Source organism: Struthio camelus, chromosome 17 (genome assembly GCF_040807025.1).
Source record: "Struthio camelus isolate bStrCam1 chromosome 17, bStrCam1.hap1, whole genome shotgun sequence".
In the NCBI taxonomy this organism is placed as follows: domain Eukaryota; kingdom Metazoa; phylum Chordata; class Aves; order Struthioniformes; family Struthionidae; genus Struthio; species Struthio camelus.
This window is the reverse complement of record NC_090958.1, coordinates 8,842,510-8,864,858: the sequence shown is the minus strand read 5'-3', so window position 1 is coordinate 8,864,858 and position 22,349 is coordinate 8,842,510. Positions and strand designations below refer to the sequence as shown.

Sequence of the window (22,349 nt, the reverse complement as noted above, 5' to 3'; positions counted from 1 at the left end):
TTTTGGCTAGCGCACCACAGCTTGAAACAAGGAGAAGTGTTTTGGCAGCCTGACCGCTTTGATGAATCAAGTGGACAGCACCAGGGAAAGCATGCATACCCTGCAATCTTTATTTGAGAACAGGCTGAAGTAAGCACGCTCTTGTCCTCTTCTTCTGTGCTTCTTCAAAGTCAGTATAATACTTTTAGCAGAATATAGCCTAGCTTAGTGTTGATAAAGACATCCATGTACAAGAACAGGTTTAAAAAACAAACAACTATCTTGTACTTTTAGCTTTGTTATTCTACACTCTTTACTTGAGCACAAATGAAAGCATTTCTTGATTTAAAGGTGCATTCAGCCTAGCATTAGCTACACATGTAGTCACACTCAACCACGCTGCAATTCATATAACTATACAACAGTATACAAAATAAGACTTGTATTTATAATCATACATTTGAATGACAAAATAAGTGTTCTGATTAATTACTGAAGTCTAAGAACTTTGGTTTCTTAGAATGTCATCAGAATTAAACCCAGAAAGGAAAGCAATTTTCTAAAAGCTCAGTGAGAACAACCAGTACTGTAACTAAACACCAAAGTCACACATCACCTCTACCTGAAGATCATCTGCATGATTGTCCTGGCCAACTCATTTGCAAGTTAACCTGAATGAAAGTACAAATATTTAAACTAAAATTAGCCTGCCCAATCTCACAGCCTTGGGTAGCATCCTAAGCCTTTATTTTGTTGCATAAAATAGGGGATAAATGGAAAAAAAAAGAAAAAAAAATGAGAGAAGGGGACTTGAGGAAAGATAAATTTATTGTCTTTAGATAGACACATACAGAATAGCTGATGTTTTGATATCCTGTGTTTATCTGTTAGATCTATTCTTTTCTTCTATAAGGCAGAAAAAGGGAATATATTTTAATTAGAATGAATTTCAATTCTCAAAAAAAATCCTTCCTCTCCACCCTGCTGTACCAGACACTTCTCCAGGCTTACGGAGACAGTGAGCTTTCCAAAGCAAATACTGGGCTCCTTCTAAAAAAAGAAGTTTCCATTTCAAAAGCAAAGAACAATTACAAATACAGATATATATTAGCAATTTTATATTACCTACTGCAGTAACAGTGATAAAAATCCAAGCCCATTCATTTAAATCACCATTTCTAACATAGTTCATGCAACATAACTGAGTTCTATAGCAATTCCCCATTAAAAGTGAAACTCTTATCTAGACAGAAGCTATGGTCACCATGTTAATCTGAACACGTTGACTAAATATAATCCACAGACTTCTTTATAGTTTAAGCCTATAACAAATTTTATAGTTTCCTGATCAAACAACACTCATTTCAAAAGTTTTAATTAGAGCTCAAATCAGCTGTACCCATATCAAACAATCAAGTCAAATTATCCTATTGCCAAGGGAGCACAGTAGCGTCACCAAATTCTGCATTTGGTGGAGTATTTAAAATACAAAAACTAAAGGTTAATAAAACACTAAATCCTCCTTCTGTTTGTTTCTTCTATATAGATAATAAGTTTTGATTTGTTTCATGTAAAGATATAGCTTTGATCTGTACAGGAGATAGAATTTAGGTGGTCTTTCTAGAAAAAGCATTCTACTAATTAGAAGACAGGTACTGCAAGGCTAACGTGGGTGTCTTTCAGCATATCTGCAATTAGGAATGAGGCGTGGAAAGGTTAAAGAAAAGTAAAAAAATTTTTTTAGTCTATTCTTGAAGCTATCTTGTGACAATTGCTTTTTCACGTTAGATTTCTGGAAGCGAACTATCTCTCAGAACACTGACAAAGAATGGAAAATAAATTGAAATATTGCTGTAGATAAGAATGGGCAAAGGATAGGCGTATCCTGTTTATTGGTCCTCCTCTTAACATGAAACATGCATACTCACATCCTTTTTTGGACTTTTATTAGTTGTCTACTCAAAATGAAAGTAGCTGTGTTCCAGCTAGGGTAAATGCTCCACAACAGCTGGATGAGATTGCTTTATGCTTTGAAGATATCTGGAATTTATGACAGTTTTATGACACGGCACATATTTTAGAGGAGCCAGGAGGATTCTTTGCTTTCTGGAAAATACAGCACTTGGCACTAAACTCTGAATCAGTATGTCAGCTCCTGAGCAAAGCTAGCATCAAATTTCAGGTATTTTGTGCCTGTTCATATGAAAATTAATGGGAATTTGCTCCTAGCTTATCTAAATGCTTAAAAAAAAAAAAAACCTTAAGAGAGCAACCGTGCTTTTTCAGTTCTTAGGAATCCATTCAGTCCTGCATATAATTAAACTCACTAGCTTTATGTTAATACGTAATACTGTCTAGACTGTAGAGTCTAGCTGAAAGTTAACACAGAACCTGCCTGCTGTTAGTTGTGAAAAACCACCATTCCTCAGCGGAAGGAAGGCTTCAGGGAAGAAACTTGCTTACAAGCAAGAAAGAAGCATGGATATTAAAAACTTATTAACGTAATAAAAGAAAAAGCTATACAGTTTCTTGCCTCAGTAAGAATTTCTCTTATTTTCATTGGCCGTTTTAACATTTGTGTTTTATTCAGGTACTCCTTAAAAATGATAAATTTGGAAATACAATTAAATATTGCATAACTGCAATTTTTCAAGAAAGCTGTTCACTGATTTCCTTTCACGTTTGTTTGAATACATCGTCCAAACTGCCCATTGAAATAATTTGTTACAGTTTTTAAACAGGGTAAGGTATTTTGTTTATCATAACGCATTCACAAAAGGGAAAGACTTGAGATTGCTATGACAGCTACACAGCAAACTTTGTTATTTCAATGTATACCTTGAAGGTCTTTCTACAGCTTTTATGTTTCTATTTTCATAACAACCACAGAAACTAAGAGAAATTCTGCTGTGTGGAACTGTGCGTTTGTCACAGGCAGAAAGTACAGTCTAGCATAAACGTGTGAAGGACTTTACAAAAATCCTTCAATTAACAATGGGCTGAAATTAGAGCTTCATCATGCTAACTTCTTCAAATTACCTAGCAATCACAAAATTTCAAGCTTCTAGAACAGAGTTAAAGATACTTAATCAAAAGCGTGAAAGTAATTTCCCGGAGGCGATAGGAGAGCAGAAGATTTTCTTCTTCCATTTCATTTGAGCATACAAAAAAAAACTAGTTAAAGTGCACTAAGTAGTACAGCATACTCCACAAGTATCGTGTCAATATGGGACACGATGGGAATGGGAAGCTCAAAAACTTCAGCTATCTTTCAAAGAGAATAAGATTCAATCATATGCTGCTGCTTATTAGTAAGGGTGAGCCAACCACATCGTGTTTTGTTTTTAACATTTTCAGCCACTGGCAGCTCACCTATAACTCTGGACACTTAAAACCAATTTTTTAAATTAATCTGGCTATGGCTGAGCAGTCTCTATTAGTTTATGCATAAACCAGAAATTCAACTATTCTCCAAAACCAGTGAAAAACAATCACAAGAATGAGAGGTAAAACAATACTAAGAGCAAACATAGTTTTATACTAGAAACAAGGTTTTAATTCAATGTGCATGATTCTACCCTCTCTATGAAATACCAACAGCTGGACTTTTAAAAAATATTTTACACACAAATACGTATAAAAATTGCAGCAGTTAGAGCGAGAAGCCACCTCCAGTTAGAGGGAGAAAACGAGACCATAGAAACTGATTCCTGTTGGGAAGTGGTGAAGAAGTAAACATGCCTATGCTGGCAAAGCCACAGGCAACAGATGCTGGTGTATCAGACTAAGTTTTACCTAGATATTAGTAGTTTGTTTAGATTTTGCATTAGAAAAATTAATATAGCATTATTACAATAAAATTAACAAAGGAATTATACTGAAATAAAAGCCTCCTAGGGCCTCTTGTCGCCCTCCTCCCCCTTTTTTTTTTTTCTTCCCTCTTCATATCATAGTTATTCTTTTCCAGGACACTTTAGAACCTGTTACAGATTTTATTTGCAAGTATTGTTCCTTTAACCTATTATAAGTAAATAAATAATAGCTAACAAGAATAAAATCGGTGACTGCATAGAAAGTGCTCTTATTACTACCAAGGCAGGGAAGTTTAGGATTCATGTGTTCTGCCCGGCCCCACGCAGCAGCTCAGAGGTAGAAGACAGCTGGTCAGGCAGCCTGCAGGTAGCTCTGAAAAACACGTGCTGGCTCTTGCCCCATGGCAAGCCAAACAAAAGCAGACAGTGGTACAGGAGAAAAGTAGAAGTTATCATGATGGGAGATGCTGGGGATAAACAAGAATTGTGGAGGAGAATAAGGACACTAGGAGGAGCTGGAGGTAAGAAAAGGTTGCCTGGCAATATTTGGGGGAGAGAAAAGTAGGAAGAGAGCTGCAGTTCTTGAAGTACGATTCAGAAAGAAGGGAGAGTTCATTATAGCGAAGCTTGTTTACTACATGTCCTTTTCGATTCCATATAGAATTGATAAAAAAGGAAGCCTCTGAGAAGCTTCTATTTCCAAAAAGAGATCCTTATCTGGTATTGATAATGGTGCTGAGATCCCCAAAAGCTGGATAAACACTATTCATAATGAATACAATGCCAGATATATTTAAAGCATTAGAACACCATTAACATGGTGTGCAATCAGAACTAAATTTCAGGTGATGTTGAAAAAAAGTAAATCTTGTACAGAGAAATGAAAAATAAGGATATCTAAAGCAAAAGAAAACCAAAAACCAAAACAAAACTTCTTCAAAAGTCAACTTCATACAACTTCCTACTATTAACCTTCTCTTTCAAAGGCAGGCGTGCATTAGTTCTAGAGATGCTATATGCTATGGCTTTGCAGTAGCACCACAAGCAGAGAACCATATCACAGTTATTGGAGAAGCAGCTACAGTAAACATCAAAACCTGCTCTTCTATTAGTGCTCATAAAAATCAAGGAAAGGAATTATAAGCAGCAACCAATATAAGCAAAAAAATGACTCTGTCTCTCTACACAGATATAGAATGAAAGATTTGGAATATTTTCTATTATTTTTCCGAAGCCGTTAGGGAAGCTGTCAAGTTCATCTTTCATTTCAAGATAAGAGGGGGAAAAAAAAATATTTTTGCGCTCAGATTTGGAGGATTTATAAAGAAATATAACATCCTGCCTTTTTAAAAAGGTGAGGAAGGAGAAAAGTTCTTTCCACAAAGAAGCTTATTCTCAGAAATAGCACGATTTAGTACTAGACATACCACAGGAAGATGGGGGAGGGCTTATACCACAAGCCCGTCCATTGTACTGAAAGACTGCTTTTCCTATGGATGGGTGATCATCCTGTTATGCGGCTCAACTTCCTCCTGCATTGTGAGTCTCAAATCATGGAAAGAGTAAAGTTCTTAAACTAAAGACTGTGTTGGGAATTCCAAACACTTTCAATACAAGTTAGCCAAACAAATACATCATGGTCAGACTATTAACATCCTGGTTTAGTTTGCTGAAGCCACTATTCTTTCAAAAAAAATAATGTAATCAGGAGAACTCTGGATCTCGTTAGTTCTTTCAACCTTCTGATAACATTTAGACTAAATGAAAAAAAATTTGGAACTGCCTTAGAAAGCCAAGTACAAAATGCAAGACAATGCAACCTTCACAAAACAGACTGTCCCCAAAGAGAGACTGAATGGGATCGCACTGACAGATCCAAATAAAATTAGACTAATTAGCTACTAAAAACTCTCTCTCACATCTAAGAGTGTTACAACTGCATTTTGAGACAGGTTAATTTAAAACCTTGCATTGCTAACCTTATATTACAGTTTCAAAGGTGCAATCTCTAAAACTGCTGTTTTGAAGTGCCTCAATGGGAGGTCAGCTGTCCCTTAAAGGGGGGGGGGGGGAGAAGACATTTACAACATGCAGTAAAGTGACTAAGTAGGTATGAATGTTAGGTTAGGACTCGTAGCATATGTTCCAAGAAGAGAGTACAGTACATACCAGTTCCATTGCAATTTATGCAGTGAACTGTGGAGCAGCCTGCTTTATGCCACTGGCAGATTCTAATGTGTTGCAGCTAAAAGTATGCTATGTTAAACAGCTCTACAGTTACCTGATATCCTTCTGTTTTTTTCTGGCACCACTTAAGTAAGGCATTTCTCTTGGATCCTCCATATTCTCTTGCTAGGGCGGACAAGGGATCTTTCCTTTCTTCCCTAGGAACAAGGGAGAAGAGTAATTTATAAGCTGTTAAGCTTATAGCTTGAGTTACTTCAGAGAATTTCTTTCATTAGCAAATCATCTTTTCTCTCCCTTCAAATTAAACCGTCTTTCTAGGTCTTTCAATCCCAACGATACTTTTTCCAAGAGTTCAGAAAATTCAATTCAGAACATGGTAAGTTCCAGCTTGAACCATTAACCTAACTCAAGTGACTTTATTTTGTATTTAGAAAAAGAATAAACTGATATTATCTATTTCGCATCTCATGGTTGATTACAGGTGTCACCTTGAAACAACAATAAGTTTGAATATTAGCAGCACACACTTACTACAGAACATTTGCCTGAGATCTGGAGTTCTCAAAAAGGAGGAGAGAGAAAACCAGTTTGATCTACTATTCGATATACTGGCAATAATGATTCAGTTTTTTTGCAGCAAGAACGTTCAATTCCTAATAAAAGCAATCAATTTCATCTCCTGTCTATCAAACTATTTTAAGTCATTTTTATGTATTTACAAATAAGAAAAAGAATATAAGAAACCTTGTCAATTTGTACTCAATCAGTCACCTAAAGAATCTGGGATCTCTGTGGGTGAAGACAAAAAAAACCCAAAAAACTTTATTGCTTGAGAAAAGATCAGAGAAGGGAGTAATGATCCTATCTGGATTGGCCAGTTTGTTACTACAGTATTGCATTATAAACATGTCTTTACTAGGCTTCAGAAATGAACATTTAGATTTAAAAAAAAAACTATATTAATTAGAGAGGTTGTAATTTTCTGCAGTGGCCTAGTTACATGATTCAGTATGTATTTCTACAGACACTGTAGCGAACAGTCTCTGAAAAAAAAGACTACATATTATACCTCTGTGGAGCTTGATTACTGGATGTAAAGTACGCCAACGGTTGTTTCTAAATTATTTTTAATAGTTTCCACTTGGAAAATTAAAATAAGATGGCTATCAGTGAATCTGTACTACAAAGATTTCCTTGTCTGCCGTTTTTGAAATAGTTCTATGCAAATTCTCACAATACCCACAAATATATTACCGTAAGTTAAACCTTTTGAATATTTCCAATATGAAATATAATTTGTATACATTCATTCCCAAATCTTTTAACTCTTCGTTGTTTACAACCCATTTAGTGACAGAAGGGGGTGGCAGTGGGGAGAGGGGACGGTATTCCAGTGGGTCATCTGCTGCAGACTTGCAGGCATCAGTTCTCTAGTTCTTGCTAGGGGGAGAAAAAAAAGAGCATCCATGGAAAGTGCATTTCTTCGCGCAGGTGTGCTATCAATGCAACACTAGCCACTGTTCTAGATAACAGCACCTGTCATTCATTGCATAAACAAAAGCAATCACGCACCAACAAACAATGAGATACACTTAAGATTAGTATCTTAGAATACGCATTGTAATTTCTTTTGCCAGTCTTCACTGGACTACAGATTAAAAGCTCCTTACATCCACACCCCAAAGCTCCTTAGAAAGAAATAAGGGGTAGCATTTGAGACATGCCAATAGGTGGCATTTGAACCACTGGAAAAAAATGCACAGCAGGAAAATAAACAGTATGAAAGACAGCAATATGAATCTTCAAACTTAACTGCTAATTTCAGAGAGTTTTAACATTGCAAGGAAGTTGATAATTGGATATTTTAGATATGAAAGAGGTGATCAAAATAGGTCACTGCACCTGAACTTTATAGGTACCACACAACTAGAATGGTGCTTCAAGAAATTATGTACTTAAATTCTCAAATTGCTACAGATTTCAACAGCCCAAACTGCTGTATTAGTTTAAAGGTGACCTAAATGAATGACGATGGGATTGTATATTCATTCTACAATGAGGATTATGCAATGCTACGAGAATTTCAGAACAGAGAGTAGCGATAACTTGCAAAGCTTTGTGACAACACACAAGAACTCATATTAAAAAGCTCCCTCTCTTCATGCTAAACATACTGCTTAGCCATGAGAGCGCTGTGTAGCTTGTTCTCAAATTCCAGTAAAAGCACATGGTTTATATCAAGTTCTCACAGTTATGAAAACACTGCTGAACGAAACAAATGAAAGTTGTATGGAGACAATGAGGAATGGTTTGACTTATATAAATCTTATAAATGAGTATATTAGGTCAACTGCATTTCAAATCAAAGAGCCAACAAAGTTGCAGCTAGAACAGGGCACAAACTGCAAGTACTTTTAGTGAACTTTAGTAATAACTGTTTATTTTACAGCAACTTTCAGAAAAAGGTGGGGGGAGAGAAAAAAAAAAAAAAGAGAAATCCAATCACATAAATTAAAGTCTAGCATCAACACTGAAGACAATTCCCAAGAAGCCATTTATCACCTCACACCAACTGCTACAGAGTCTACTGCTGCATTGGCAACAATTTTTCTTCCTATAGTGCTTAGCATTTCAGTCAATGCTCTGGCAGCACAGTTATGATGCCATAATTACAACTATTTACAACTAATTACAACTAAATGTGTGTGCTAATACACACAATATTCATTATAGCTTGTAAAGTACCTACAGATCCATACTCAATTAAACTTCTGCACAGTGAAAGGAGAACAGCAGTGAGGTATGCTTCAACAGATTTCAGGGAAACCATTGTTTTCAATAGCATTCACAGCTGTAAATAATTTTACAGTTTCAAAATGTAATTATTACATGTCACAATATCTCATAATATTAAGAGTTTAACATGTTTGGTGTACAAAAGGTTTGTCAGGAAGTTCAACATTAAATGGTCTTGAGAAAGTCATTTAACCGCTGTCTACCAGTTTCCCAATCTTATGAAGTAAGGCTAAGTACATACCTCACTTGCGTAACATGAGACTTAAATACTTTGAAGTCCTTTGACTGAAAACATTACAGATGGGAAAAGTTTTAAATTTATCACAGACTTATCTTTTTATCTTACTAATGAGATGGGGTTATCTGGCCATTTGTTACTCAGACTTGCGTTATGTGATTTCATCTGAGGGACACATCACCCAGGCCCTTTCACTCATGGCTATTTAGGAGACTTGGCAGTGTCCGGAATTAAGACCTAGTCATGCCACTTTTTGTCTCCAGCTGTGAATACTAAAGTTAAAAGTTTATCATGTGTTCCCCAGGGGGCCAAGCCACTCTGGAACAAAGATGCGTTCAACACGCTGTAGCTCTTTTCTTAGATCTGGCTTCATGGTATTTTGAACTGATGCGATGCCATTGTTTAGTGACATACCTTAGCTTGGTTTTCTGGTGAAGCATAAAGTTCTGGTATTGACCTAATAAGCTCTAAAAAGCCTAACTTCTGTCTAATTTCTAAAATACGTATCGAGCCGCAGAAAACACTTTCTGAAGCTCTAAAAGACTACTAAAGATCATTATTGCATGGAGGGCAGTAAAATCTACAAGCTTAGTGCTATATATTAGATACATGCAGGTAGATGCTATGAAATTAACACATTTTAGCATACCACAAAGAAGATTTTACCTTATTCGGCTTCTGGTGGTAGGGGTGACTGATGCTGTAGGAGAAGATGAGAGTGAGAGCTGTGGTGAGGTGGTACCTATTGCCATAAGAGAGGCTGGAGATGCTCCATCAGGTGCACTGATATCCCGTTTGATTTCTTCACTACTTCTTCGAGAAACTAAGTGAAAAAAATGCCCATAGGTTATTTGTAAACAGAAAACCTTTTAAACTCATTCCTGTTATCTGACAAGTATTTAATTCACAAACCAAGCATAGAAACCCATATGCAATACCATGCTTCAACGTTACTCTTGATATTTGCACTCTGCACGGACTTAAACTGCAACACCAACGTTTATGATAAAGCCTGTATCTTGAAGCAAAGAAAATGTGATTAATGGAATATTACTGCTTCCACTTGGGGGATTTCATGAATGGGAAGGAATTTTAACTCCAAATCGTTCATTTTTCTTCTAATCCAAGCTGTTAAGTTGCTAAGGCACAAGTAGCTAAGAAGAAGAAAGTCATTTAGAGATGACAGCTGCCTTACTTCCACTTCGTTTTAATCAAGGATTGGCATCTATGTGATGTTCTGAATATTAATTAAATATTTTCAGCAGGCAAATTTAAAGATTGACCTGAGATCATTCAGCCATATTCCACAGAAAAAAAGGCTTGCTTCAACTTATTAAAGGAAAAACAGGATTTTTAGGAATTTTTTTTTTTTTTTAAATAAATGAAAGCACAAGAATCTCCTTCTGTACATCAAAATTCAGAATGGCTACATTTTCTCTGTACAGAAGAGTTTTGAGTTAAAAGTATGAAGTTTGCCTTTTTTTAGGACATAAATCAAAACAATCTAAAACATATTTTCTTCTTGAAACTGAAATATAGACTTGTTTTTTTAATGTTGGTCTCAAACTGGTTTTGCCTTGTTTATGGAAAGTACCATTTTCACAGCATCACACTACTTGTGCTATACATCTTAAAGATTTGCTTTTAGAAACCACGGCTGACCCTGAGACATAAGCTTGATAGTAAACTAATGCTCTATATAAACTGGCATGTATCAAGTCTATTTTTTAAAAATTTGCTATTAACATCAAAAGTGCAGTAAACACTGAATAAAAGTAACACTGAAAAATCTTTATAGATTCTGCCAGTCACAATGACTTTTAAAAATGATTTACCATAAACATTCTTTGTCCTACAGAACAGGGAGAAATTTTGCTGTGTAGCATGGGACTACTTTTACATGCTTTAGTTAATGTATAATCTATTCATTTGTTATGTTAAAATAAACAATCATCCTCCAATTTTAGAAGATGCAGTGATTTTTTTTTTTCCACCACTGAAAAAACATTCACAAACAAAAATGAAGTAGATAAGAGAAGGAGAATATACTTCTCTGGCTCCCTCTCTGCCTTAACAAAAAAGGCACTACACACAAGTAGTAACAGGTAACAGCAAGGAACAGTTTCTTCCTTCGTATATACCTTGCATGCCAAAATTATTTTTAAACACAAGGAAAGATGACATAGAAATAATGTTTCGTGTGTGATTCATACTTATCCATCTGGTATCTTGCTGCAAGCCTGTACATGCAACAGCAAGACAGGACACTAGAAAAGCAATTTAAAAAAATGTGCTGATGAGATAAAACAGTATTATTTTACCATTGGGCTTAAGCCTCTTCTCTCAAATATTCCAATAGGAAACTCATAGACTGAAAAATAAGCCGTTCAAAATACCTAAAGTTCTGAACAAGAGCTGGGTGGTTTGAAGACAAAAGCTCTCTCTTGAAAAAGTAAGATCTGTAAGTACGCAGTGAAAAGAAGAGTCCATTAGATAACGTGACATTACCCGAAATAGACTTGGCACTTTCCATAGCAGGTACTCTTGGCAATGATGCTGGCCTGCTGGTAGAAGATGTTCTCAACAAGTGTTCTGAATAAAAAAAAAAAGAAAGCATCACTAACAAAGATTTCAGTGAAATCTAAGAGATTCAGGTAAGAGCCATGAATATTATCTACCAGCTGCTGAATGAGTTTCTCTCTTTTACTGACAACAACTGTTTCTATCTGTATGAAAGAGAAGGTCTAAAACTGCTCATTACCAATAGAGTTCACTATGAATACATCACGACCTTCTTAATCCGTTTTCCCTAAAGCCTCTCTTACTAATCTACTTGCCCCGGTCCTTTAAAAATGAATTGTTAAACCAAAAGGCTGAGCAAGGATTCTCTATTTAGGATACTGCGAAAAATATTGCATATGTCATTCCCAACGTTGATTGGTAAAGCAGATTGCTTTGTTCCCCATCTGTTTTTTTTTTTTAATTTTTTTTTTCCTCTCCCATGCAGTGAGGGCAAAAGGGTGTTTTTATATATTGTAGTGAAAGATCAGTTCTGCCTACTGCCAATGACTAAAATCAGACTACAGCAAAATTCCATTTTCTGTAACATCAAATCAGAATTAGCTTTTTTTAGTTAACATAAGTCATCCTTTAAAATAAATATTCCTTCAAATAAAACATTTAAATTGTATACAAAAGGTTTAAATACTGCTATGTTGCTGTAAAAACACTTAGAGGGCAGTAACTTGAATAAAAATAGTATAAAAATGATCAATAAGGTTTAAAAAGAATTGTGACACCTAATTCATTAATTAGAACATGACAGATAGGAAACATACACTGCTACAAAGATACTTTTAAAACATGTATAGCTGTAAACAGGAATTCTGTGTGGCATGCTTTGTCGTAATTCAGCCCTGCTCTTGCATTAGCTGACTAAAATGAAAACACAAAAACTATATAAAGCACACCACTTTTTTGTGTGTTTAAGGTTTGTGTCTATCCACAAAATCTGTAACAATTAAAGAATTCTAAACTATCTTCTTGGAAAGGCATTTCAATATTCCTAAAAATATCAAAGTATTCTAAAATTAAAACTCCAGCTGCATTGAACAAATAACCTCAATATGCATTTAACAAAAGCAAGAAGGAAATCTGGCACATACAGACTATTATGAAGTGCTACAAAATACTTTAGAAAGCATCAGGCCTCAGGAATACCAAACAGAGGAAGCATACAGGCTGGAGTCATATGGGGATTATCTTGAGAAACATCTACAAAAAAACCTAAAACAGGCATAAATCAGAGAACTACACCCAACGCATGATAGCCATTCATTCCTACAGGAAGAGCACATTGTGAACAGTGTTTTGAGAGACAAAGCAAAGTTCACAGAACAGGGAAATATTGGGAAATGGATAAATCAACACTCAGTTAAATTTCATGTAATTTTTCATCTAGCTCCTGAAGATTTTATACTTTATACAAGTTTATATTTTGTTATTGGCATACAATACAAAGTCATCCATCATCCTTGTTTTTGGGGGGAGGTGGGGGTGTCCAAAAACCACCCCATAACACAAACCAGAAACCCATCACACAATACAGAACTTAACATCAGAGGCATGCATTTTTAAGATCTGAAAAACTGTAGTAGGACATGTCCCCAACACCATCTTACGTTGTTTTTGCAAACAATCTCAGTTTATGCACATATTAAAAATTGCCAAAGCTCCCAGTCAGCAGGATGCAATCATGGCTTCACTGAAAAACCAAAAAAGCATCTTTCTGATAAGCCACCATATGTGATGAAACACAAATAATTAAAATTTATGTTTCTCTTTTTGTATTGAAAATATAATAAAGCTAAAATATTCTCCTTAAAAAGTATATTACATGATGATGCTTTGGATACTAAAAGATATCAAATACAAGAAATATTTATATTGTTACTAGAAAAGTTTAAATTAATTTGAATGAATACCTTGAACAGGGATTTCAGCATAGCTTGGTCTTTTGTCCGTCAAAGTAGCAAGGGGTTTTGAAGCTGAGATTGGTCCACTTATAGAATGCCTCTGAAAACAGAAAAGCACTTATGTCACTTAATTTGAAGGTAAAAACAGTAAAACAATGAATTACAGAATAAGTTTTATAAATTCTGATATAAGACATCATTATCAACTTAAAAGAATTAAAAAAAAAAAAAAAAGGAACTTAAACAGAGTGAAAATACTTAGTGAAACTCGTTCCCTCTTTACATGTTGCTCCTCCCAATCTGAATATATACACAATTATATACAGATATATACACACACATCCATAAACTGATGTAACATTTACTTCTTTAAACTGAAGCCTGTTCCACAAACCGATGTTGCAAAATAACGTTGTAAAGTTACATGCCTTTAATTGAAACCAGATGCGGTTTTGTGTTAATTTTCAGCTTCATTTATGTTTTGTTTGTACAAACCTGTTCTAGTTAAACATGATACTTTTATTTAACCTTATACAACCACCTATATGTAGCTAACTTTTACTGCTTGTTTTACATCATTAACATGTGCCTTTACAACTTAATACCTTTTCCTGGAAAGTTAGGATAAGAGGATATTGAGGGTTGGTGACACCACTATTCTTCATTAAGAAAAATCCTACCGAAAAAAAAGCGTTCTTTATTCAGAACGTCAACAACTTTTGTTAACATCTAATTAACTGACATACTCTATCAACAACTGAAAAAAAGATATTTTTAAGTATTTGTCACATACATGATAAAATATCAATGCAACTATTTTTTTTCTTTGCAAAGTCAAACAAAGATCTCATTTGGTTTTAGATTATTGCTAGGAGAACTATATGTTACCTTCCTATTATTCTTCTTTGTAACTTTTATGTAAAATGTTTAGCAATGCATGGCTTCTAGCAGCTTAAAGTGCATATATATGACTACAGATGCATCTGTGTTCTACACAACAATTTAGTGACCACCGGGCAACACTGAAATAGGCATTTCAGTTGCACACTAGTGAAACGTACGTTTCAGTAATTTCCCTTACGGTTAAGGGAACTCATACTCAATCGCTGAAGACTCAGGGAAGACTGACTGCATTTGTTTCTGAAAAATTATCATTTCAAAGACCCTACTGAAAATAGGCTACTTACTTTTATTACCTGCCCTTCCTATTAGAGTCTTATATTTAATCACATAATCAGTCCAGTAATGTATGTAGCCTGAGAACTCTTTCAGCCCTCTATCTGGACCAAGATTAGAAGAGAAGGTTAAATGAGCCTTATCTACATAAGACAATAACAGTCACGTATTTCTCAAGCCAAATCATGTAGGCAAGACAGACTTATCCAAAACTGTGTGCATAGGCAGGATTATAGGGCTACTAACATCTAAGAGTTTAGCTTCAAAAAAAAAATCAAACAAACAAAAACCAAAAAAACAAACCAAAACAAACTCCATCACTTCATTGTATTAAAAAGTCTGCATGGACAGTACAAAGATTACTTCTTTAAATGTGCAGGTGAATGTGACTAATTATAAGTCACACAAAAAACTTGCCTTACCTTTAAAGTTCACTTCACCCACTTAGGAAAAAAGCTTTTTTTTTTTTTTTTTTTTTTTTAAATAAAGCACCATATCAAAGCGAGTCTTTTTTTAAATAAAGTTAAAAATAAAAAATAAAAAACCACACACACAAAGAAAAAGGAATCAGGAGCACAACAGAAGAAGATAATGAGGTTAAAAGAAAAACATTTCATTTTGGCTAGCTTTGTGATTGTCACAAAGATAGCATATTTCAGTTGGCAAATAAAGGTACATAAAAAGCAGGCACAGAGGTGGATAACCATATAGCTTTATCACTTTCTTAACTTCCGTATATCATTTAAAAACAAACATCCTTTACGGATATTGTCAGAAAGTGACGGTATTACTTAACTGATAACTTGCTGCATATGTCTCTGGTCTCCTTGTTATAAAACAAAGTATTTGCTTTTCTGGGTTTTGCTGCTGTTGACACTCTAGACAGGATTCAACTTTGTTGTCGCTAGTTCCTTATTAAATATCCTACTATTTCAACTGCAAGGACTAACGTAGTGATTAATACTCAGAAAATTAGAGGAAAATGAACAAGCTAATATGCTTATGAAGTTCTAATTGGCAACATCTATACAGTAGTATTGCACAAGTCTCTCATAATAATTTTTCCTGACACCTTTTTACCAGTGTTAGAAACATTTCTGCTTGACTGAGCTTTTGCTGAATTTGCAGGTTGGCCATTCCTCATTTTGTTTACCAAACAAGACACATCTGATGTGGAATCCAGTATGTATGCATCCTACCAACCCGTTTTTAAAGGTTTTTTTTCTCCTCTAACTAGAGATATATTCTAAAACAAGCTTAGCTGCTCCACACCAGTTGTGTCCTCCACACCAGTTGTGTCCTCCACACCAGTGTTCAAATCCCTCAATATTAAATATAATAGGATCAAATGTTCATAGGAGTCACATGCGTTTGAGGAAGGCTACTAATGGGACAGAAATTAGGAAAAATGCTTCGCAATTTGTGCTCCTGGTCTTATATTCATCGCTTCCCCGTCTACACCAATGTCTAGCAGAAGAAAGTGCTAGAAACCTTAAGGAGTTCTTTTGGATGAGATTTTTAATAAAAGCAGTTCAGACTTAAATTAAATGGTTTGCATGTTTAGAGCTGTTCCTCAAAAGTGTATGCACGCTTTACATTTAAAAAATCTGAATTTTATGTATATCCCTTAAATTATTCGCAAGGCAAAAGACATTGTAGAACAGTATTTTACAGCAAAGGTGTGTTATAAAATCACAGTTTAGAACACCTTAAAACAAAACTAAAAAACTAAAAATACTAATATTGGAGAAGAAATTATTATTTTTAATTATGAAGAACAGACCAACTTTATCCTTGGATAGAGACTATTATATGTTGAAGGAGGAAAAAAAAGTCTCTTTTTAAAGTAAATACAGTAACAGATAAAACTAAAGATGTTAAGACCATCATCCGTAGACATTTCTAGTCTGAAGACAAATTTTCTGCTACCTAGCTATTACTCTTTTCTCAATGGTTTCTTTTATAATACAAGTTACCAGCTGAACATCAAAATACTGGAATAGTGGAGTACTACCGGGCTCCAGAAGAGAAACAGACACACAGGTGAGACAAAAAAAGTGAAGGAGAACACACACCTGACTCTTCAAATTTGAGGCAAAACTATGGCAGGATGAACCAATCCTTTAAGCTCTGAATACTTTGTTTCTGACTCTTAATGCTTGTGTCCGTTCCTGGCTATGGAAGGAAATGTGACCTTCATCCACCATCCGGGTATCTATTCCGGATCACTTTGCACCAAGTACTTCAGTAAGATGTTTACACCAATGCAACTGCAGATGGCAATTTTAAAACAAACAGATGGACATAGTTCTTCACACATTAAGTAGATAAGACATGGAAGTCTTTGACAGTGAATTGTTTGGAGCCTAAGGTTTATGTATGTTCAAAGAGAGGCTGGACATTTACTGGTGAGTAATGAGCCTGTAACTACTTCTACTTCAGGAAGTTCTCCAACTACAAAGAAAGTACCCGGGAAAAGAGCAGATACGCTTGCTTGTCCTTGTATTCTTCTACAGGCATCTCCTTTTGGCCATTTGTCATGGAACAAAGCTAGCGGACTAGTTAGACTTTTGGGTTGACCAAGCAGGTTTGGTTTTAAATTCTGGAAAGCATTCTCTTCATAACTCCTTTCCTAAACTGTTTAGCAGTATTGGTAAGCTATGTTAAATAACTGCTTTGTTCCACTGCTGGCTTGAATCTGATGCCAGAAGGGGTTTTTTTGTTTGATTTTTTCAGTTGCAAAAATATATCTCCTTGTGTATACACATATTACTAAAAAAACAGAAGTATAGACTCTTAAGATTGAAGAAATTCATGTCACAGCCCAACACAAAAATGAAGCAATATGCATAATTCAGAGAGGGCACATGCTGAAGCATCCGTACTTGAAAGCAAGCATCTTTACTTGAGAGTCACTTTGGCAACCAATCCACCTTATCAGAACACCAAAATTGTGCCAGTTTCTTATTAAGTGTCCACTTAAACAAATACTCCTTCTGTGATAGCATTTAAGAGTAACTGAAATTAATGATAAGCAGCTCTGCAACACTCGTACAGAGATTAACTCTTCCACCTTTACTCAAAGCCTTAGACCAGGGAGGACATCCATAAGGTGGGAGACTATAGGTCAGTTCACATAGTAACTTTTTGAAACCTTATTTTTTGATTGCAAGAGAGCAGAAAGCACAGGAAAAAAATATACAAAGGTTGAGTAGAACAGTATAGTAGAAATCAAAGTAGTAGTGTGAAAAAAGAAGAAAAAAGATGAAGAAAATTGTTTTTGAATGCGAATCCCTTCTCTCTTGAGCATCAACTAGTCTTTAAATGCAATTTATATAACAGAGGTAACAAAGTTGCCTTCTGGATAATTACAAAAAAAAAATCACCTATCATCTTCAAAAAGATAATAGAATGAGTTTTCACGTACATGTCCTCCCCTTTGTTTTTCAGGCAATGTTTCCTACTAATAAGTATCTAGCTTTTAGTGATTTGGTTCTAAGCCAGAAGTATAATTCAATATTCAAATAATTGTGGCAGAGAGAAAACATTAAAAGAAGACCTGTTAACTTTTTGAGTGGATTTGCAATACACTGAGATACCAAAGAAAAAAAAAGTTCATGGTTAATTTTTAAGTACGTAACATGAAATAAGCCTTAGGCTGCATTGAAGAGTCTTTTTCTGCCAAAGCTCTAGTTTAGCCTTTTAGAACATGAGATTTAAGAATGCCTTTCCCTACAAGGAAACTAGAAAGAGATTTAGAAAACTGCTGTCATGAGTGACTGAACCCCAGAAAATAGCAGAAGCTCTCACAAAAAAATTTAGTTCTTCCACATCACTTTTAAATTATGTATTTCTTTCATGAAATAATTCTCAAGTGAATAATACTAGCTGAGCACAACTGAATGTTCAATCTGTTTCAGGTATGGTTCCTAAAGCACTAAAAACCAATACTGATATAGATTCTTCAGTTCACACGGACAGGATTCGTTATTGAAATATTATGCTGACATGTAAAAAATCAAATTTTGACACTTCTGATTAGCAACATCTTGAAGGTAAGAGGAGAATTACTGGTATTATAAAGCAATAAAGCATCAATTATTTGATTTTTCTTTGTAAACAAATACAACCTCATCCCATCTACTTTGTCCTTAAGCTTGTAGGCTTTTGCCCAAATCCAGCTTTCACGTAGATAGTGAGATAATATAAACAGCAATAATCTAAAGAACAGAGCACTAGTGTACTGATGATGCAATCCTAGTATACTCAGACTTCTGTAGCAGATGAACAAATGAGACAAAGCTACAGAGGAGACAGGACAAAATACACAGTACAATCAACAACTGGCCAAAACTCTCTCAAGTCAGTACAAAATGCATTAAGATAATCAACTTACAGTGACTTCATCCCTCCCCAGTCAGGTCTGACACCAAAAGCCCACACAACATGGGATACATTTATACAGAAGATTGCTCACAGATTCTGCACGCATCTTAGTCCACTGCCCCGAGTGTTACTGCTGTCTCCGTGCCAGGCACAGGACTAAGGACTGACAAACAGCAACACTAAAACTAAGGAATGCAGATAAAGTTCTCTTATCGTACTTCTCAGTAGCACAGGAATAGTAAGGATGGGAATAATTATCAAGAACTTCCAAAGTATGCCAAATTATGATTCTCAGTGAAGGATTAAGAAAGTGCACATATTAAGTGCAAATATTAAGATATCTGGTAATTTTTCCTTAGCTGCAATGCTTAAAGAGATATTATACTAAGATGACATGTAATAACGTATACCTAAATAATGATAATCCCTCAAAAGAAAAGAGGTGCTTAAGGAGATATCTTTACGTGGAACAGAGATGGGGGACTGGAAGGAAGAGAGACAGGCTGTGTCTGCATAAAGCATTTTTTACATTTCTTTAACAAAGCTGTCCAAATGTCATTCTTTAAAGTGTAATTGGGAAAACACACTTTTGTTATTTGAACATTTTAGGAACTACTTACTTGAGACTATTTTGTTGTTTCCCACAGAGCCAGACAATGTTTGTATGTTCTGTTTGTATACCACCCATAGTTTCACGTGCTCTTCTTCATGAAGAAGGACTAAGTGCAATCACAAAACACCTACCTGCATAGGGGACACAGCAGCGGCTGGAGGAGTTTTCATGGGGCTTGGACTCAGGGGAGTGCGAGGAATTGTGGCAGCAGCAGGACTTGGAACTAGCAGAAACATAAAAAGGAAGCCATCACAAGCATTGCATTGTTTTGCAGTGAAACAGAAGACTTGTATATAGCAAACTCTCTCCTTGTGTTTTACATTACTAGTTTTCCCAGAACAAAACTTTTAAAGTTTCAATTAGAAACTGACTGCAGAGTCTGAGCATTTAAGAGTCTGCCTACACATCCATTCCTCTGTAATTACATTCATCTTCTGTCTTTGAATTCTGTATCACCCAGTAAAAACATTTTGAAGTTTCCAGGGGGTGGACAAGGCTAAGGTGCAGGATATGATTATCTTGAAAGATGTAAATAATGACATTAGTGGTTTTCTGATCTCCAGACAATTAAAGACATAGTAGCAGGCTACTGGGTCTGCCAGTAGGATGAGAAGGATACCCTGTATCACCAGCTGTTCCTTTCTCTATTCCAAAGTCCATATATACTTATGGACTACTGTTACTGTTACACAGGCTCTACAAGCCTACTGTAGTATAAAACTATCCCTAAGATTGTGGGATTAAACAAATATCATGTTTTAAAAAATTTATGGTAGCAGCCAAGGAAGTGCCGAGTTGTTCAATCAGCCCTCTGATTACTTAATAGCATGATTAGGTATGAACGCTGGGGAAGGAGACTGATATCAGCTTGAAGTAAAGGTGAAAAAGAAGGCGGACTGGGTTTGCCATTTTATTTTGCTCCTTTATCCAAGGACAGATCAAAAAACACTCTTCTAAATTAACACTGGGAAAGTCCAAAACAGTGCACACCTAAGAATAAAGAATATGTGTGGAAATAGAATCATTTACAGAATAACCAAATAATATATAGTTGCTTCTACAACGTAACAAATGTTCAGGTTATAAGCCATTAAAAATAGATGTGCACAGTACAGGTACGGTAAATCTCGTCCTCCCCCCTAGAGAGACTTACAGTGACATTACTGTAAATAAATTTCAAAGTCAAAAGGCTTGGGGAGGGAAATAATTCAATCCATACAAGCTGCCAAAACTAAAACCTGAGTGTTTCCCATTTCAGGGTAATTACTTGGATTCCTTATCCTGCTCACCTTTAACAACAGCACCTGTTTTCACAAACAGAGAATCATAGTAAAGTCCGTTGTCTCTGCAGTGAGGTCTTTTTCATTTTCGAAAATATTCCTTATTTCTTTTAATAGGCAACACTGGTTGGACCTCATTTAAATTTCATTAGCACTCTTACTATGAGAATGCAAGTCATTCAAAGAAACAAACTTGGCTCTAGCTATTACATGGCTTCCAGAATGCTTAGTTTGGTACATCAAGTTCAGCACCTTAACGTGAAGACTGAAGTCAGCTTTCCTTCCAGGTACAATTGTGTGTATAATTTGTGTTTCATGTATTCCTAATATATGGGAGCACTGAATCACTGTTTAGCCTATGAGTCACTGGCAATGTGACAGTGAAGAAGGAAAAAAAAAAAAAAAAAAAACCAAGACAGCAAAAAAGGATGTTTGCGTTTAACCATAGTGAATGACCTGCTGTGCAATGTAGTTTAGGTTGGTTTCAGCCATCACTTAGATCACAACAGTACAATAAAGCAACTTACCCTTGAATTAGATAAGCACTCAGAAATATATGTGTCAACATAGGCAAATCCCTAACTCTGCACAGCTACTGCACTGGTTGAAAATAATTACCTTGGGAGGCACTGTCAAATGACTTGATGAGTGTTTTTACAGTAGGAGTTGGCTCTGAGGAAGTAGATGATCTGCGACTCAGCCCCATTCCCTGTCTCAGGGCTGCCAAATCTCTTTCTACAGCATTCATGTAATTGTACACTCGACCACGTTCTTCTTCCTGCCTGAAATCAATATGAAGCCCATTTAAATCATTAGAGAGACAATTTAACATAGAAACTGTTAAAACTTGAACACAAATCTGAAGCCAACCTAAAATCTATCGTCTAATCAAATCATTACATTAACCTAGTTTTCCTTCCACTGTAATTTAGCAATAGATTATCAGCCTAAATTATCACTGTAAACTCTTACTATTTATCAGCAAGAGACCTTAAGCACCAGGTGAAAAGTCTATCAAATCAATACTCAATTTAAAGCTTTCTGCCCATCCCTCAGATAGAGGCACAAACACACACATGCATGCATGTTATCGTTTGTAAAATTTGCAGATGAAGGACATCGCCATTTCATATGAAAACAATCAGCTCAAAGAAGGTTTTTTTCCCCTGCCTGCATACATAGAAAACAGAGATAAGTATATTTTTGACATACCTCTTCAGGCAGAGTCTAAATCATAGTTTCCAAACAAAAAAAATTAGAATTTTAGAACAGAATATTTATGGTGGTTATTGTACTCAGTGTCACTCACAAGATAAGAACTGTTCAGTAAACCTGTTTTCTACGGTCTAAACTAATTAACTGTTGCCTTATTTTGGCTTCAGACACTAGCATACTTTCTCCAGTACA

General features: G+C 35.5%; 1 protein-coding gene across 6 annotated transcripts in view; it reads right to left on the bottom strand.

The window, feature by feature from the left end:
• Positions 1–22,349, bottom strand: part of SPECC1L (sperm antigen with calponin homology and coiled-coil domains 1 like) — a 75,823-nt gene that overhangs the window by 17,483 nt on the left and 35,991 nt on the right. For all 6 annotated transcript variants that reach the window (XM_068910950.1, XM_068910951.1, XM_068910952.1 and 3 more), the window contains 6 exons: positions 21,561–21,724; positions 19,794–19,885; positions 13,497–13,587; positions 11,521–11,604; positions 9,679–9,835; positions 6,073–6,175 (listed from right to left, as the gene is read on the bottom strand). In XM_068910950.1, coding sequence (XP_068767051.1) covers positions 6,073–6,175; positions 9,679–9,835; positions 11,521–11,604; positions 13,497–13,587; positions 19,794–19,885; positions 21,561–21,724 — 691 coding nt within the window. The remainder of the gene's footprint in view (positions 1–6,072; positions 6,176–9,678; positions 9,836–11,520; positions 11,605–13,496; positions 13,588–19,793; positions 19,886–21,560; positions 21,725–22,349) is intronic.